At 40.7% G+C, this 20,635-nt stretch overlaps 1 protein-coding gene across 1 annotated transcript in view; it reads left to right on the top strand.

Annotated features, from left to right (window-relative positions):
- The window catches only part of FADS6 (fatty acid desaturase 6), a 44,077-nt gene extending 24,197 nt beyond the window's left edge, over nucleotides 1-19,880 (top strand). The window contains exons 2-7 of the mRNA XM_053708875.1: nucleotides 1,579-1,921; nucleotides 2,541-2,707; nucleotides 7,872-8,052; nucleotides 12,885-13,069; nucleotides 16,906-17,085; nucleotides 19,611-19,880. Coding sequence (XP_053564850.1) covers nucleotides 1,579-1,921; nucleotides 2,541-2,707; nucleotides 7,872-8,052; nucleotides 12,885-13,069; nucleotides 16,906-17,085; nucleotides 19,611-19,760 — 1,206 coding nt within the window. The 3' untranslated portion in view covers nucleotides 19,761-19,880. The remainder of the gene's footprint in view (nucleotides 1-1,578; nucleotides 1,922-2,540; nucleotides 2,708-7,871; nucleotides 8,053-12,884; nucleotides 13,070-16,905; nucleotides 17,086-19,610) is intronic.
- The last annotated feature ends 755 nt before the right edge of the window (nucleotides 19,881-20,635 follow it).

Genomic DNA, 20,635 nt, shown 5'->3' with positions numbered 1-20,635 from the left:
TCAGCTCTGTCCATCTTGTTGCACAGGCGTCTGTCAGAAAATCCAGACGTCCAGGCCTTTTGTCAGGCTTTAGCTAGAATCAAGCCTGTGTTTAAAACTGTTGCTCCGCCATGGAGTTTAAACCTTGTTCTTAAAGTTCTACAAGGAGTTCCGTTTGAACCCCTTCATTCCATTGATATAAAGTTGTTATCTTGGAAAGTGTTATTTTTAATGGCTATTTCTTCGGCTCGGAGAGTCTCTGAGTTATCAGCTTTACATTGTGATTCTCCTTATTTGATTTTTCATTCAGATAAGGTAGTTCTGCGTACTAAACCTGGGTTCTTACCTAAGGTAGTCACTAACAGGAACATCAATCAAGAGATTGTTGTTCCTTCTTTATGCCCAAATCCTTCTTCAAAGAAGGAACGTCTTCTACACAATCTGGATGTAGTTCGTGCCCTCAAGTTCTACTTGCAGGCAACTAAGGATTTTCGACAAACGTCTTCCCTGTTTGTCGTGTACTCTGGTCAGAGGAGAGGTCATAAGGCTTCGGCTACCTCTCTCTCCTTCTGGCTTCGTAGCATAATTCGTTTAGCCTATGAGACTGCTGGACAGCAGCCTCCTGAAAGAATTAAAGCCCATTCTACTAGAGCTGTGGCTTCCACTTGGGCCTTTAAGAATGAGGCCTCTGTTGAACAGATTTGCAAGGCTGCAACTTGGTCTTCGCTTCATACTTTTTCCAAATTTTACAAATTTGACACTTTTGCTTCTTCGGAGGCTATTTTTGGGAGAAAGGTTCTTCAGGCAGTGGTTCCTTCTGTATAATGAGCCTACCTATCCCTCCCGTCATCCGTGTACTTTTGCTTTGGTATTGGTATCCCAGAAGTAATGATGACCCGTGGACTGATCACACATAACAGAAGAAAACATAATTTATGCTTACCTGATAAATTCCTTTCTTCTGTTGTGTGATCAGTCCACGGCCCGCCCTGTTTTTTTAAGGCAGGTAAATATCTTTTAAATTATACTCCAGTCACCACTTCACCCTTGGTTTCTCCTTTCTCGTTGATTCTTGGTCGAATGACTGGGAGTGACGTAGAGGGGAGGAGCTATATGCAGCTCTGCTGGGTGAATCCTCTTGCATTTCCTGTTGGGGAGGAGTTATATCCCAGAAGTAATGATGACCCGTGGACTGATCACACAACAGAAGAAAGGAATTTATCAGGTAAGCATAAATTATGTTTTTTTACTTCTTGATGACAATATCTGATCACAGCTCTTCTATTTAACTTTTATTTACTTCATTCCTTTTTTATGTTCATTCTTGGTCACAGTGCAGATTACTTGACCTCTTAGTGGCATACCAAGTAATAACCTGTCGACAGATCTGATTTTTCTGCACGTGCATGACCTCTTGTCTCTCTTCAGTCTTGAAAATTATCACTTTTGACATCTTAGTTATAATTTAGTCTCAGTTAAATTATTATAACATCCCTGTATCTCTAAACTCGTTATAAAAGTTGTTTTTTCTCTGTAATCAGTTATTATTCTTTCTGTGACAATCTGGGTCTTTGTCCTCTATGCCCTAACTCAAAAAAGATGGAAGCGGATGCAGATGAAGTGTTTATGCCCCAAGCAGGATGGGACAAAGTAACAGAAGAGACTAGCAATGATCAACTGGAACTCCAGAAAAGGGAAACAGACTCTGTACCTTCAGAAGAAATGTCACTGAGGCACCGGGTTGTTGTTAGCTCCCCTAATACAAATGTTGAGCAGGAAAACATTCTGGAATCATCAGCTGAAGAAAAGGAAGTTGATAGATATTGTTGGATGCAGGAACTTTCCCGAATAGTGCAGCAAGAATACAGAAGAAGCAGTTGGTGGGAGAGACATGGAGTTGATTGGAGCATCATCGGGCTGGCTATGTGTTTATTACCTGCAGGTAACCTCATCACAAAGGGATAAAAAAACAAATTGTAGCAAGTGAAGGACAGAACGAGAAAGTAGGAGAGCAAATAGCACAAAGAATTATCATTCATGTCAGGTTGGGTATAATGGTTCTGGGATATGAAACGTAGAAAAACATATCTGATAATAAACTGATGGCGAGGAGAGGTACATGAATGAGGAGAGTGGTGTTAAGGCAGTATAATGATGAAGATGAGGAGTCAGTGTGATGGTGAGAATGAGGGGGCTCAGGCTGTGTGATGTGACAACAAGAATAGGTGAGTAGGTGTGATGTGAATGGGGGGTTGAGATTTAGTGGGGGTTGTGATGGGACAAGGTAAGAAGTTGTGGGTGAGATTGTATGTTGTTATGATGATGGTTAGGATGGTGTTGTGGTGAGAATGACAGGAAGATAAGACTTTGTAGAAATGAGAAAGGGGTAAGGTGTTGTGGTGGTGATAATGAAAGGGGTTGGGTTCATGTTTACATTTTGTGGTAGATGAGCATGAGAGGGAATGTTGGCATAGCAATGAGAAAGAAAGAAATATAGTTTGGAAATAAGAACAAGATTTCTTTGAAACTAATCACATAACCTGTCTCATCCATTGTTGCAGGTTTCCTGTGCCTTCGGTCACAAAGCCCATTTCTCTTTGTGTTGGGCATCCTGATTCTAGGATTAGCACACTCAGTGATCACAGTTAAAGGAGGTCATATGACAAGTCACCGGACCATGTGCCAGTCCCCCTCATTGGGGAAGCTGTGGGCTACCTTCTTTATAGAGGTACCGCATTCATATCTGAATATCTGATTTGTGCATACTGAATTTTTATATGTTAGTCAACATAATCACACAATTCACACATATGCCACACACCACTCTATGTGTTTTACCCATTTTATGCACATTTGCATGCAGTGAAAAACAGTATGCTAGACATGAAGCTATAGATACTGTATATTAGTACATATACTTTTTATGTGTTTTGTAATTTTTCCCAGAGTGTAGACATGTAGGTTTGCATATTCTAAGGATATCTGAATTTATATCTGTGTGCACCAGCCAGGTATAAATTAAACAAATAAAAGAGAGAAGTGCTCAGCCAGGAAATTAACAGACGTTTTGTATATTAAAGGGTCACTGAACCCAAATGTTTTCATGATTCAGATAGAGCATGACATTTTAAGCAACTTTCTATTTTACTCCTATTATCAATCTTTCTTCGTTCTCTTGCTATATTTATTTTAAAAGCAGGAATGTAAATCTTAGCAGCCAGCCCATTTTAGGTTCAGTACCATGGATAGCGCTTGCTTATTGGAGGCTTACATTTACCCACCAATAAGCAAGCATAACCCAGGTTCTCAACCAAAAATGGCCCGGCTCCTATGCATCACATTCCTGCTTTTTAAATAAAGATAGCAAGAGAACGAAGAAAAATTGATAATAGGAGTAAATTAGAAAGTTGTTTAAAATTGCATGCTCTATCTGAATCATTAAAGAAAAAAATTGGGTTAAGTGGCCCTCTAACCCTTTTAAAGCTAAGCACTTTGCCACCTGGGTGCTAAGCTGTTTAAATGGTTTTTTAAAAAAAAAATAGTTTTTTTTCCCCAGATCCCCAAGACTTACACTGTTGAAAAGGTTACCTTTCCAACGGTGGGTCTTGGGGGTCTGTAGCAGCATGCCCCCTTTTACTATTGTTAACATTGTAATTTTTAAATAAAGTTGCGCAGTGACGTCATCCATCATTGCGCGTGATGTCATCCAAAATTGCGCGTGACGTCACCGCACATAACATGAAGCCCCGACGATGCCTGTCACTATAAAGGCCCGATCGCCGGGGTAGGAGCCGGTGGAAGCCCCCAGATCTCCCTCAAGGTGGGAGAGTGCTAGCGACGGCTCTGAGCCGTCGTTAGCACCTGAGTGGGAAACTCTGCGACAGCTCAGAGCCGTCGTTAGCACTGACAGGGTTAAGTTTGACCTACAAGAACTGTTGTTTCTAAGGGTGATGGAGCAACCAGAGGTGGACGCTTTGCTCAGTGTGCCTAGAGGGATATAGCTGAACCTTGCTGATGAAACCCACATTAAAGTAAAAAACATACATCTGGGGATTACATATCTCTAGTTCAGAAAGTTTTTTTGGTATTTTGTGGCTTTACTGATCTTTTTAGGTAGGACCAGACTGATATATTGTATGAAAATTCTCTGTAAAAAGCACAATTTGGCCTAAAAGAAGCTAATCTTGGGGTGGTTTCTAGCCTTGGACCAACCTCTTTTGTTTTTGTTCACTCTCTGGTTGAACACTTCTCACTTTTGTTATATGGGGACCACTAAATGTCGAAACCTTTCTCAGTGCCCCTAGTGGGATATGTTCCAAGTTCCAAAGAAATTTATTTTGCCCTAGCGTTAACCAGAATCGCACGAAAAACCTAACTTAAGTTTTCACTTGTGCATGCATGTATTACCCCATAGGAATCAATGGGGGAAAAAACCTAACACCCGAGATTGCGCAAACGCCATTGCATTTTTGCATTCCCCATAGAAGTCAATGGAGAGAAAAAATTGTTGAAAAAACCCAAACACCCATCAAAAGTGATATTTGCACTCAACTCAGTAATACCAACGCACACAAATGTGCACTGGCATTACAAGTTAGGTGCAATGCGAACGCTCACAAGAGCGCACTTTCATAAGCTCTAATGGGAGCCTTGTTCTCATGCCGCCAGACACGGCATGGGAACTAGCGCAGTGAAGGGGTTAAGTCCCACAGCGATGGGCAGCAATTTTATATATATATATATATATATATATATGTATATGAATATATACACGCCGGCCGGACGCATAGGGCTGTTGAGACGTGACGTCACTTCCGGTACGCCACCGGCAACGGCGGGCTGTGAGTCCTTCGGTGGAGGGTATAAAAGTAAGTAGGCACTGTTTGATTTGTAATACTGTCTGAGGACGGGGGCAGCCCTGAAACGTTACAGGAGACTTAATAAAAGTTTAAATGTTTAAGACCCAGTGAGTGCTACTATTATTACGGACTTTATACATAATTTTCACGTATGCACCCTGGGCAAGAAGAACGGCTGTTTTGCACACAGCGTGGAAGTTGGAGTACTTTATCCCCAATGAATACTGGATATATGAATATATACATATATATTTATGTGTTTATACATGATGTACGCACATTAATTGTATATATAGGAGCAGGGGTGTGTATGCCTACATAATGTACACACATTATGTGTAAATAGGAGCAGGGGTGTGTATGCCTACATAATGTACACACATTATGTGTAAATAGGAGCAGGGGTGTGTATGCCTACATGATGTACACACATTATGTGTAAATAGGAGCAGGGGTGTGTATGCCTACATGATGTACACACATTATGTGTAAATAGGAGCAGGGGTGTGTATGCCTACATGATGTACACACAGTATGTGTATATAGGAGCAGGGGAGTGTATGCCTACATGATGTACGCACATTAAATGTATATACCGGAGCGGGGGTGTCTATGCCTACATTATGTACACACATTTATGTGTTTGTACAGGAGCAGTGGTGTGTATGCCTACATGATGTGCGCACATTAAGTGTATATATACGGGAGCAGGGGTATGTATGCCTACATGATGTACGCACATTAAATGTATGTACAGGAGCAGGGGTGTGTATGCCTACATGATGTACACACATTATGTGTAAATAGGAGCAGGGGTGTGTATGCCTACATGATGTACGCACATTAAATGTATATACCGGAGCAGGGGTGTCTATGCCTACATGATGTACACACATTAAGTGTATATATAGTAGCAGGGGTGTGTATGCCTACATGATGTGCGCACATTAAGTGTATATACAGTAGCAGGGGTGTGTATGCCTACATGATGTACACACATTAAGTGTATATATAGGAGCAGGGGTGTGTATGCCTGCATGATGTACACATATTAAGTGTATATATAGGAGCAGGGGTGTGTATGCCTGCATGATGTACACACATTAAGTGTATATATAGGAGCAGGGGTGTGTATGCCTGCATGATGTACACACATTAAGTGTATATACGAGAGCAGGGGTGTGTATGCCTACATGATGTACACACATTAAGTGTATTTATAGGAGCAGTGGTGTGTATGCCTACATGATGTACACACATTAAGTGTATTTATAGGAGCAGGGGTGTCTATGCCTACATGATGTACGTACATTAATTGTATATACCGGAGCAGGGGTGTCTATGCCTACATGATGTACACACATTACGTGTATATATAGGAGCAGGGGTGTGTATGCCTACATGATATAGGCACAATATGTGTTTGTACAGGAGCAGGGGTGTGTATGCCTACATGATGTACACACATTAAATGTATATACCGGAGCAGGGGTGTCTATGCCTACATGATATACACACATTAAGTGTATATATAGGAGCAGGGGTGTGTATGCCTACATGATATAGGCACAATATGTGTTTGTACAGGAGCAGGGGTGTGTATGCCTACATGATGTACACACATTAAGTGTATATACAGGAGCAGGGGTGTGTATGCCTACATGATGTACACACATTAAGTGTATATATAGGAGCAGGGGTGTGTGTGCCTACATGATATATGCACATTATGGTATGTACAGGAGCAGGGGTGTGTATGCCTACATGATGTACACACATTAAATGTATATACCGGAGCAGGGGTGTCTATGCCTTCATGATATACACACATTAAGTGTATATATAGGAGCAGGGGTGTGTATGCCTACATGATATAGGCACAATATGTGTTTGTACAGGAGCAGGGGTGTGTATGCCTACATGATGTACACACATTAAGTGTATATACAGGAGCAGGGGTGTGTATGCCTACATGATGTACACACATTAAGTGTATATACAGGAGCAGGGGTGTGTGTGCCTACATGATATATGCACATTATGGTATGTACAGGAGCAGGGGTGTGTATGCCTACATGGTGTACGCACATTAAGTATATATATATAGGAGCAGGGGTGTGTATGCCTAAATGATGTACACACATTAAGTGTGTATACGGGAGCAGGGGTGTGTATGTCTACATGATGTACGCACATTAAGTGTATAAACGGGAGCGAGGGTGTGTATGCCTACATGATGTACGCACATTAAGTGTATATACAGGAGCAGGGTGTGTATTCCTTCATGATGTACGCACATTAAGTGTATATATAGGAGCAGGGGTGTGTATGCCTACATGATGTACGCACATTAAGTATATATATAGGAGCAGTGTGTGTATGCCTACATAATATACGCACATTATGTTTTTGTACAGGAGCAGGGGTGTGTATGCCTACATGATGTACTCACATTATGTGTTTGTACAGGAGCAGGGGTGTGTATGCCTACATGATGTACGCACATTAAGTGTATATACAGGAGCAGGGTGTGTATTCCTTCATGATGTACGCACATTAAGTGTATATATAGGAGCAGGGGTGTGTATGCCTACATGATGTACGCACATTAAGTATATATATAGGAGCAGTGTGTGTATGCCTACATAATATACGCACATTATGTTTTTGTACAGGAGCAGGGGTGTGTATGCCTACATGATGTACTCACATTATGTGTTTGTACAGGAGCAGGGGTGTGTATGCCTACATGATGTACGCACATTAAGTGTATATACAGGAGCAGGGGTATGTATACCTACATGATATGCACACATTTAGTGTATATACAAGAGCAGGGGTGTGTATGCCTACATGATGTACACACATTAAGTGTATATACAGGAGCAGGGGTGTGTATGCCTACATTATGTACACACATCAAGCCTATATAGGGGTGCAGGGGCATGGAATCATACATGGTGTATATAAAGTAGCAAGAGTGTACACGCATACGTAATTTATGTCCTTTACAAGTGTGCATCTTCCTGACAGGTGTGTAGCGGGCTGCCACAAGCGTGTGGTGAAGAAGGACATGTAAAGCTCCATCATGGTCACACAAATGTCATTGGACTGGGAGACTCAAGCATCTGGAAGGCACCAGCACTGCGCTGTGGAGTTTACATGTTTGTGGCTCCCTTGGCACTGCCCATCCTCACTGTGCTTGTTGGACTAAGTATGTGTTACTTTGGGGCTGTTTGTCTGCATACACAGTGTCAGTCTGTATAGCACGTGGCTGACTTTATACCCTTCCCGTATCTGTACATCCTTTCTCTGAATATTTAGCTTTTGTCTGAATATACCCTGTGCCATTCTATATACCATTTGCCTGACTGTATTCCCTGTGCCTCACTATATTCCCTCTGCCTGAGCCTGTCTATATAGCCTGTGTCTGACTGTATTCCCTGTGCCTGACTATATTCCCTGTGCCGGACTGTATACCCTGTGCCTGAGCCTGTCTATATAGCCTGTTCCTGACTGTATTCCCTGTGCCTGACTATATTCCCTGTGCCTGAGCCTGTCTATATAGCCTGTGCCTGACTGTATACCCTGTGCCTGAGCCTGTCTATATAGCCTGTTCCTGACTGTATTCCCTGTGCCTGACTATATTCCCTGTGCCTGAGCCTGTCTATATAGCCTGTTCCTGACTGTATTCCCTGTGCCTGAGCCTGTCTATATAGCCTGTACCTGACTGTATACCCTGTGCCTGAGCCTGTCTATATAGCCTGTTCCTGACTGTATTCCCTGTGCCTGACTATATTCCATGTGCCTGTCTATATAGCCTGTGCCTGACTGTATTCCCTGTGTCAGGCTATTTACCCTGTGCCAATCTATATTCCCTGTGCCTGAGCCTGTCTATATACCCTGTGCCTGAGCCTGACTGTGTTCCCTGTGCCAGTATATATTCCCTGTGCCAGTCTATATACCCTGTGCCTGACTATATTCCCTGTGCCTGAGCCTGTCTATATACCCTGTGCCTGACTATATTCCCTGTGCTTGACTGTATACCCTGTGCCTGAGCCTGTGTATATAGCATGTGCCTGACTATATCCCCTGTGATAGGCTATTTACCCTGTGCCTGACTATATTCCCTGTGCCTGAGCCTGCCTATATACCCTGTGCCTGACTGTATTCCCTGTGCCTGACTGTATTCCCTGTGCCTGACTGTATTCCCTGTGCCTGACTGTATTCCCTGTGCCTGACTGTATTCCCTGTGCCTGACTATATTCCCTGTGCCTGACTGTATTCCCTGTGCCTGACTGTATTCCCTGTGCCTGACTATATTCCCTGTGCCTGACTATATTCCCTGTGCCTGACTGTATTCCCTGTGCCTGACTGTATTCCCTGTGCCTGACTGTATTCCCTGTGCCTGACTGTATTCCCTGTGCCTGACTGTATTCCCTGTGCCTGACTGTATTCCCTGTGCCTGACTATATTCCCTGTGCCTGACTATATTCCCTGTGCCTGACTGTATTCCCTGTGTCTGACTATATTCCCTGTGCCTGACTATATTCCCTGTGCCTGACTATATTCCCTGTGCCTGACTATATTCCCTGTGCCTGACTATATTCCCTGTGCCTGACTATATTCCCTGTGCCTGACAATATTCCCTGCGCTTGACTGTATACCCTGTGCCTGTGTATATAGCATGTGCCTGACTATATCCCCTGTGATAGGCTATTTACCCTGTGCCTGACTATATTCCCTGTGCCTGACTGTATACCCAGTGCCTGACTGTATTCCCTGTGCCAGTCTATATTCCCTGTGCCAGTCTATATACCCAGTGCCAGTCTATATTTCCTGTGCCAGTCTATATTTCCTGTGCCTGACTGTATTCCCTGTGCCAGTCTGTATTCCCTGTGCCAGTCTGTATTCCCTGTGCCAGTCTGTATTCCCTGTGCCTGACTATATTCCCTGTGCCAGTCTATATTCCCTGTGGCTGACTGTATTTCCTGTGCCAGCCCATACTGTCTATGCCAGCCCGTATTCCCTGTGCCTGACTGTATATCCCATGTCTGGATACTGTGTCCGTCTTTATGTGTCTGACATTATAGTGTGTCATCCTTTAGTTAACATGTAATGATTGTCTGTCTGCATACTGGTTCACTCTATAAAAGCTCTGTCAGTCTATAAACTCTGTGTGAGTCTGTAAAATGTTTATATAATTACTATGTCTACTCCTATCTATCTATCTATATATATATATCTATCTATATATCTACTGTATTTGTACGTCCTGTATATCTATATGGTTTGTATTTCTCTATATACCCTGTATTACTATATAGTTTGTATTCTGTCTGTATGTCTTCTATCTGATTGTACTGTGTTGGTATATACATGATATGCCTGTATACCTTTTTCTGTGTATACCCTATATCTTTATGTCCAGTTTCTGTCTGTATACCCAACAGTCTGAAAGCTCCATATCTATCTGTATACCCTTATCTGCCTATATACTCCATGATAACAGCAGTTTATTTAACAGGCGATCATCACAACATTTATCTATGAATAGACACAGAATGTCACCTTTCCTCTCTGATGTTTCTTTGTCATAATATATTTTGTGTCTGTATAATATATGCCAGTCTGTATACAGGGCATATGCCAGAACACTCAGTACCAGTCTGTATAGTCAGTGCCAGTCTGTATACAGGGCATATGCCTGAACACTCAGTACCAGTCTGTAAACCCAGTGCTAGTCTGTATACAGGGCATATGCCAGAACACTCAGTACCAGTCTGTATAGTCAGTGCCAGTCTGTATACAGGGCATATGCCTGAACACTCAGTACCAGTCTGTAAACCCAGTGCTAGTCTGTATACAGGGCATATGCCTTAACACTAAGTACCAGTCTGTATAGCCAGTGCCAGTCGGTGTACAGGGCATATGCCAAAACACTCAGTACCAGTCTGTATAGCCAGTGCCAGTCTGTATACAGGGCATATGCCTGAACACTCAGTACCAGTCTGTATAGCCATTGCCGGTCTGTATACAGGGCATATGCCTGAACACTCAGTACCAGTCTGTATAGTTAGTGCCAGTCTGTATAGCCAGTGCCAGTCTGTATACAAGGCATATGCCTGAACACTCAGTACCAGTCTGTATAGCCATTGCCGGTCTGTATACAGGGCATATGCCTAAACACTCAGTACCAGTCTGTATAGTTAGTGCCAGTCTGTATACAGGGCATATGCCTGAACACTCAGTGCCAGTCTGTATAGTCAGTGCCAGTCTGTATACAGGGCATATGCCTGAACACTCAGTGCCAGTCTGTATAGTCAGTGCCAGTCTGTATACAGGGAATATGCCTGAACACTAAGTATCAGTCTGTAAACCCAGTGCCAGTCTGTATACAGGGCATATGCCAGAACATTCAGTACCAGTCTGTATACCCAGTGCCAGTCTGTATACAGGGAATATGCCTGAACACAGTACCAGTCTGTATAGCCAGTGCCAGTCTGTATACAGGGCATATGCCAAAACACTCAGTATCAGTCTGTATAGCCAGTGCCAGTCTGTATACAGGGCATATGCCTGAACACTCAGTACCAGTCTGTATACCCAGTGCCAGTCTGTATACAGGTAATGTGCCTGTATACTCAGTACCAGTCTTTATAGCCAGTGCCAGTCTGTTTACAGGGCATATGCCTGAACACTCAGTACCAGTCTGTATACCCAGTGCTAGTCTGTATACAGGGCATATGCCAGAACACTCAGTACAAGTCTGTATACCCAGTGCCAGTCTGTATACAGGGCATATGCCTGAACATTCAGTATCAGTCTGCATAGTCAGTGCTAGTCTGTATACAGGGCATATGCCTGAACATTCAGTATCAGTCTGTATAGTCAGTGCCAGTCTGTATACAGGGCATATGCCTGGACACTAAGTATCAGTTTGTAAACCCAGTGCCAGTCTGTATACAGGGCATATGCCAGAATATTCCGTACCAGTCTGTATACCCAGTGCCAGTCTGTATACAGGGAATATGCCTGAACACAGTACCAGTCTGTATACAGGGCATATGCCTGAACACCAAGTATCAGTCTGTATACCCAGTGCCCGTCTGTATACAGGGCATATGCCTGAACACTCAGTACCAGTCTGTATAGTCAGTACTAGTCTGTATACACTCAGTATCAGGTTGTATACCCAGTGGCAGTCTGTATACAGGGCATATGCCTAAACACTCAGTACCAGTCTGTATACCCAGTGCCAGTCTGTATACAGGGCATATGCCAGAACACTCAGTATCAGTTTGTATACCCAGTGCCAGTCTGTATACAGGGCATATGCCTAAACACTCAGTACCAGGTTGTATACCCAGTGCCAGTCTGTATACAGGGCATATGCCAGAACACTCAGTATCAGTTTGTATACCCAGTGCCAGTCTGTATACAGGGCATATGCCAGAACACTCAGTATCAGTTTGTATACCCAGTGCCAGTCTGTATACAGGGCATATGCCTGAACACTCAGTACCCGTCTGTATACTCAGTGCCAGTCTCTATACATGGCATATAAATGAACACTCAGTGCCAGTCTCTATACACATGGCATATGCCTGAACACTCAGTACCCTTCTGTATACCCAGTGCCAGTCTGTATACAGGGCATATGCCAGAACACTCAGTATCAGTTTGTATACCCAGTGCCAGTCTGTATACAGGGCATATGCCAGAACACTCAGTATCAGTTTGTATACCCAGTGCCAGTCTGTATACAGGGCATATGCCTGAACACTCAGTACCCGTCTGTATACTCAGTGCCAGTCTCTATACATGGCATATAAATGAACACTCAGTGCCAGTCTCTATACACATGGCATATGCCTGAACACTCAGTACCCTTCTGTATACTCAGTGCCAGTCTCTATACACATGGCATATGCCTGAACACTCAGTACCCGTCTATATACCCAGTGCTTGTCTGTATATTTTGTGTCTCTGCATTCAATACTCCAGTTTGTGTAAAATGCGTTGTCGTTCTCTCTTTTGACATAGAGTTCATGATGCAGATGCCCCTCTTGCAAGGATTGCGCAGCCTGTGCTGTATCAGCCTTGGTTTGTGGTGTCACTTCCAGGTGCTGGTGTATGTGTCTGGCCTGAGTTTGTGCTCTGCCCTTGGCTGCATGTTCCTATCACGGGCCCTTCTTACCATCCCATTCATACACGTCAACATTTTCCAGGTAATGGGTGCATGGGAGATGCTATAACCTGTTGAAAGATTCTTTATTTCCTTGTAAAAAAACAATTTAGTGGATGGGAACATTTCAATACTGCAAAGACTCCAGCCCATTCTTTAAAATATCAATATAAAATTATCAAAAAAATGATCAAAAAGACAATATCAAAATTACACTTTGTACAATTTTATATCGCTTTTAATTAAATAAAATATCAAAATTAAGCTTTATACCCTTTTATAATCCTTTTAATCAAAGACAGTATCAAAATAATTAAGCTTTATACTCTTTTATAACCCTTTTAATCAAAACACTTTTACATCATTTGAATCCACTTCTGTGTCAAATTGATCATTCAAAAGGGGCGTGGGAGTGGAAAGGGACAAGATTATGGGAGGAGAGTGGGCAGGGAAAGGGGTGTGGTAATCTAATCTGTCAAAATGAGTTTGACGAAACATCCATATACTGTACATAATGCTATAGACAAGCATTTGCATATTAGAGCACAATGTTGCTAATTGGCAGAGTAAACTGAGCCAGGGGGGCAGATTGGAATTTTCCCCCGGGTCACTTTACCAAATAAATTCAGGTCCGGCACAGATACAGATAAATAAGGTGCAGCACTTGGCAAGCAATTCATAGCGTTACTGCCTGGCCAAGCACTCAACTAATATTTCCTCAGGGCCAGCACTTGGCAAGGGCTGTGAGAAACTTAGACACAGCTCTATGCTCTGACTGGCCCATACTTGGGTTCAGCACCTGGGTATCGCTTGTTGATTGGTGGCTACATTTAGCCACCAATCAGCAAGCGCTACCCAGGTTCTGAGCCAAATATTGGCTGGCTCCTAAGCTTATTTTTTTTAAATAAAGATACCAAGAGAACAAAGAAAAAATGATAATAGGAGTAAGTTAGAAAGTTGCTTAAAATTGCCTGCTCTATCGGAATCATGAAAGAAAGAAATTGGGTTTCATATCTTTATTATTTCATACCTTTAAATATGTGTAGTTAAAACATTAAAAAAAATCTTGCACTGTAATTTCATTATTTATTTTGTCCTCTTTTCCTGTAATTTAACTCTAAAAATATTTTTTCTAAATTTCTATAAATTTGGTTTCCTCTTAATGTGTTTACAATGGCCTGTTATACCAGCTGCAGAGTTAAAAATGCATAGAAAATTACTCATTTAGATATAGTTTTGTATATGAAATAGCTGTCTCTGTTATGTTAAACTACAATCCAATAAAATGGTATAAGCTTGCAGTTTATCTCTCTATATTTACACAAAATCTACATTATTTTATCTCTTTATACACAGTGAGACCAATACTTAAAGGGACAGTCTAGTCCAAAACAAACTTTCATTATTCAGATAGGGCATGTAATTTTAAACAATTTTGCTTTACAATCACCAATTTTGCTTTGTTCTCTTGGTATCCTTAGTTGAAAGCAAAACCTAGGAGGTTCATATGCTAATTTCTAAGCCCTTGAAGGCTGCCTCTCATCTCAGGGCATTTTGATAGTTTTTCACCACTAGAGGGTGTTAGTTCATGTGTTTCATATAGATAACACTGCTCACACACGTGGAGTTCCTAGGAGCTAGCACTGATTGGCTAAAATGCAAGTCTGTCAAAAGCACTGAAATAAGGGTGCAGTTTGCAGAAGCTTAGATACAAGATAAGGTAAAAAGTATATTAATATAACTGTTTTGGTTATGCAAAACTAGGGAATGGGTAATAAAGGGATTATCTATCTTTTAAAACAATAAATATTCTGGTGTAGACTGTCCCTTTAAAGAGAACAAAGGAAAATGATCATGTTTGTGTCCCACTATGAGCATGATTTCTTCTAAACCTTCTTGTTTATTTCTATAACCATTACTTAAGTATTGACATTTTCAGTATAGGTGGGGCTACAATATACAAAAAGCTATTACAAATGACAAAATAAAGGTAAAGGGGCTATTTGTAAACATTTAATATGCTCTAGCAAGTAAAATTGATAATTGGGAACACATTAAAGGGACATTAAACCCACATTTTTTCTTTCATTATTCAGATAGAGAATACAATTTTAAACAATATTCAAATTTACTTCTATTATCTATGTTGCTTCATTCATTAGATATCCTATTTTGAAGAAATAGCTATGCACATGGGTGAGCCAATCACATGAGCCATCTATGTGCAGCCACCAATCAGCAGCTTCTGATGCTATCTAGATATGCTTTTCAGCAAATGATATCAAGAGAATGAAACAAATGAGATAATAGAAATAAATTAGAAAGTTGTTTAAAATTGCATGCTCTTTCTAAATCATGAAAGAAAAAATTTGGGTTTCATGTCCCTTTAAAGGAGAAAAAATACAGATCTCGTCGGTTATTACTAAATATATGTCTAATAGCACTGGCCAGTCCCCGACCCTGTTAGAAAAAATTTGCAAAAACCCCTCTAGAGGAAAGCATATGATATCACAATTATATATATTGCTGCAGGAGATAAGAACTGTCTCTAAGTCTTCCCTGATGGAAAGATGGGAGAAAGATATTGGTGAGACTAGGGAGAAGGGAGAATGGGATGACATACTGTCGGGGGTAGGTAGGGGTCTGCTGAGTGCAGATATGAGAGAACACTGTTTGAAAGTAGCTTTCAGATGGTATCTTACTCCTGAGCGGACAGCACACATGACTCAAGATAGGACAGGGACCTGTTACAGAGGTTGTAAGGAGAGAGGGACATATAAGCATATGTGGTGGGACTGTCCGAAAGTGCAGCCACTGTGGGTGAGGCTCTCGGAGTTACTCAGCAACACTCTAGACGAAAATATTACACTGACGATAACCCAGGCACTACTAAACGAAAGGAATAGAGCATTTAACTCAGCGATAAATACTTTCATTAAGACTCTCTGTACATGCTTACGGATATGTATAGCCAGGCATTGGAAGGTGGGAGCGCCTAGTTGGGGGGAGGTAGTAGAGAAAATTAAAGACGCCTACACAATGTCAGAATTAGCAGCATGGTCTCAGGGATCTAATGAGCAGTTTAAAAAAATATGGTTTTACTGGATTTTGAGAAAGGATAGTTTCCTATAGATTTGCTTGCAGGAACAGATGTGAAAGGGATGAAACTGAGGAGGGCGTGAGAGGGGAATGGTAGAGAACCCCAGACACCTGACACCTAAATATCTATGCAAAGACAATGTATTTAGCTAGCTGTTGATACAAGACTATTGATTTTGCCAGGATTTAGCTATGGTTCTTGGAAACACCTGGGGGGGAGGGGGAGGGGGGGGAGATTTTGTGGGAGTTATAAATGTTTTGAATACAATGTTTGAATCTATGTTATTGGACTTGCATGGATGAGATGGGGCAGAGTCTTTATATTATGGACTATGGGAAATATTAAAAGAGACTCTTATGACATGTACCCGGGAAATGTTTGTATGACCCTGTCCATCTTTAATCACATGATTTGTTCTGTACTATGTCCAATGGAAAACGAATAAAATTTATTTCAATTAAAGGAGAAAAAATAACATTACATTGTCTGTTCGTTTACGTTTGCCTTTTATCTCTCCCCTGCTGATGACAGGTAGGGACAGATATAAAACAAGCAATTAAAAGACTGTGCAAACAAGGCTATAATAAAAAAGGCATGCAAATATTTTACATTTATGAGCATTGTGTGTTTTTTTGCGGGTTGTAATGATTGCTTTTCTGTGTCACTAGTGGTTCTCATTTGATGTGCGAGATATCATATATATATATATATATATATATATATATATATAAAATACTTAATTTCGTTATCGAATGTAACTTTCTGTATTCTTTCCCCAGCACATTGGACTTGCAATGTTCTCGCCTTCAAACCGCCCACCTCGCCTGCAGCTTATGACGCATTCCGTCCTGAACTTGCCTCGGAATCTCCTCCTGGACTGGACATTTGGACACTCAATTGTCAGCTGCCATCTTGAACATCACCTTTTCCCGTACCTGTCGGACAATATGTGTCTCAAGGTCAGAGGTCAAGTCTAAACATGCCTGTAACATAGGAGTCTTTTCTAATCCTTCAGAATTCCCGTGGGAAGTGCTTCACGTGACTTTTCACTGGTTTTTCAGATTTCAGTTTTTAAAGGAATAGTCTAGTCAATATTAAACTTCCATGATTCAGATAGAGCATACAACTTTCTAATTTACTCCTATTCATTTTTCTTCGTTCTCTTTGTATATTTATTTGAAAAAGCAAGACTATAAGCATAGGAGCCGTTTTTGGTTCAGCACCTGGGTAGCACTTTCTGATTGGTGTCTAAATGTAGCCACCAATCAGCGAGTGCTACACAGGTGGTGAACCAAAAATAGACTGGCTCCTAAGCTCACATTCAAATAACGATACCAAGAGAATGAAGAAAAATTGATAATAGAAGTAAATTAGAAAGTTGCTTAAAATTGCACTCTCTATCTGAATCATGAAAGTTGAATTTTGACTAGACTGTTCCTTTAACCAATTAGAAAATGTCAATAACCTACTTACCTTGGCTGTTTGCATGTAAGGTTTTTCACATTTAGCAATTTATGGACTGCAAGTTTCTTAAAAGTATAGATTGCATTTTTGAGCTCTCGTTACAAGTTTAAAGCTATTTTTTTATCGCGCCAGTGATAATCTAGTGCGCACTGACATCTGCATGTCGGATAGCACAAGTGCGTTATATACTTCACATAACAAACTTCTCTAGAACGCTCACTAAAATTCATGTAGCATAACACTTAAACGCTAAGCTGATGGTCTTACTAAACATCTGCTTGATAGTGAAAATACACCATAATAGACTTTACTCATACATCTATACACATACACACAACACTTAAAGGGACATGAAACCCTAAATTTTTCTTTCATGATTCATGCAATTTTAAACAACTTTCCAATTTACGTCTATTATTTAATTTGCTTCCTTCTCGTGTTATCCTTTGTTGAAAGGTTTATCTAGGTAAGCTCAGGAGCAGCAAAGAACCTAGGTTCTAACTGTTGATTGGTGGCTGCATATATATATACCGATTGTTATTGGCTCACCCATGTGTTTCAGTTAGAAACCAGTAGTGCATTGCTGCTCCTTTAACAAATGATTCCAAGAGAATGAAGCAAATTTGATAAAAGCGGTAAATTGGAAAGTTGTTTAAAATTTTATGTTCTACCTAAATCATGAAAGAAAAATGTTGGGTTTCATGTCCCTTTAACCAAGGGATTATTGGACTAATGAGTTTGCCACTACAATTCTGCACTTTGTATAGAGTGTGCTGAAAAAGTATCGGGAGCATTAGGATGATTTGGTTATTAAATTTATAATCTACCTGATTGTGCGTTATTGTTTGCGCAGTGCTATCACAATATATTGCACAGTGCGCTGTCAACAGCTCTCCACTTGTAGCCAAAAACATTTTTAATAAAAAAGTTAAAATTGTCACTCAAATCACACCTTTTAATGATGAAATTTGTGCTAAAGTTAAATGCAATTATCACAATGTTCTTATTTCCTTCCAATGAAATGTAAAAATTGGTAAAAATTAACCAAAATAATATAATATTGTTAAAGGGACTGTAAAGAGTAAATAAATGCTAGCTATAATTATTTATTCAAACTAAGATTACCTTGAGGATATTATGCAGATGTATTTATTTGATTAAATTAATCCATACTATTCTCTGCCAAGTAATTGGAGTCACTAAGGTGTAACTGAGTTCTCCTAGGTTTATTATCTGCTGAGATCAGTTAGGGACATTTATAATGAGCTGATAAAGTAAAAGACTCAGTCTCACAGGGTTTATTGTCCCTTTAATGCACACACATCATGAGTTGATGTTACTGGTTAATTGGACGCAAAAAGTGAATAGAAATAACGCGGTTCTAATAAAAGATTGTACTTAGTGGTGCATATTGATTAAAGTTGATCTTTGTTTCACCTCATCCGTCTTTTCTGTTATATCTTTTTACTCCTATCTTTAAAGGGATATTACATTTCAGAACTGAATTACTGCATTGCAAGTGATCTGCTTATAAAATAACATTTCAAAAACATTTAAAACTATTCTTTGTATTGTTTTTGCAGTCCATGAATGCACTTCTTGAAAAGCCCTTTGAATGTGTTTACTTTATCAACTTTGCTATGGCTTGTTAGGGGCAAATTTAAAAAGGGCCTGCTCTGATTAAGCAATCACTGTGCATCATGTAGTAGAGTCAGGGTTCACCCCAGGTTCTCTGTGTAGCAGTGGAAAACTGAATTTAAAAAAAAAAAAAAAAGAACTCTGTAAAGTATTTTTAGTATGAGTTTAGCTTTCATTTAAATGTCTGTCTCCTTCTACTCCGTCATCATTGTCTTCGTCTGTCTCTCCGACCTTTATGCTCTTTTTCTCTCTCTCCCTTTTGCTTTAATCATCATATTTTCCCCTCTTTTTACCTCTCCCTCCCCATTTTCTTTGTCTCCCCCCTTTCTTTTTATTTTCACATTTCTCTTTATCCTTCTGACCATTACTTTCCTATCTGCAGGTCAAACCACAGGTATCCAGTTTCCTGAAGGAGCGCAATCTACCTTATCTGGAGGACACATATCTTTCCCGTCTACAGCTCTTCCTGCGTCATTATGAGGAGCTAATGGTCCTGGCTCCGTCTATCACAGACCTCGCTGAGCTTCGCTGAGAGACCTGCAGGGGCGGGGCATTGTCACTCTGTATCTGCCTTTTGCTTGGTTTGGGTCATGATAGGGCCCAATGCATTGTACATATTATTTTAATAAAATATATTTATGAATGAAAGAAATGGATAATTAATTGAGGGTGAATTTGAGACTTCTTTTGGGAAAGTGGTAAGTCTGGTGAAGTTGATGGCTCCGAATTGGAAGCTTTGGTAGTTCTTATCTGAAAGGCACATATTTCTAATTGAAGGTAGAGTTAGGCTCTTTACTTGGGAATATGGAAGAGATAGGGGCCCTGATGATCAAAGATTCTCCAGCTTGGAGAGAAATTGTAGTTCAGATTTCACCGGTAATGAACTCACTGAATGCTCAAAATTAAGAGGTTGGAACTCTCCAGCACTGCAAGATCTCTCATATCTGTAGCTGAAGAAGACACGAGCCCAGAACAATATTGTACTGCATGATATGAGAGACAGTATGACAGGGGTGCAGGGAAATTGGAATGAAATACAAATAGAGGGTGATACAGTTAGTAATAAGTAGTGTTGGGGTATCTCTCCCTCATCTTCTCCCCAACCAGGAGTTCAGTTAGATAGGCAGGTTTGTGTACCAGTTAATTGGCACATCTCACACTAATTTCTACAGACAATCTCTAATGTTATATGTTTCTACTGTGTTACCTGTGTAGTGGCTTCTGCTCCTCATCATATTCTGACCTTTCTTGTCTTTTCACTTGCTGTATTCTTACTGGTCTTTACCTGCCGTTGTATCTTATGGTCATTGTCTGCTGCTGTATTCTTACTGGTCTTTACCTGCCGTTGTATCTTATGGTCATTGTCTGCTGCTGTATTCTTACTGGTCTTTACCTGCCGTTGTATCT

Source organism: Bombina bombina, chromosome 1 (assembly GCF_027579735.1).
Source record: "Bombina bombina isolate aBomBom1 chromosome 1, aBomBom1.pri, whole genome shotgun sequence".
In the NCBI taxonomy this organism is placed as follows: domain Eukaryota; kingdom Metazoa; phylum Chordata; class Amphibia; order Anura; family Bombinatoridae; genus Bombina; species Bombina bombina.
This window is presented reverse-complemented; position numbering and strand designations above follow the sequence as displayed.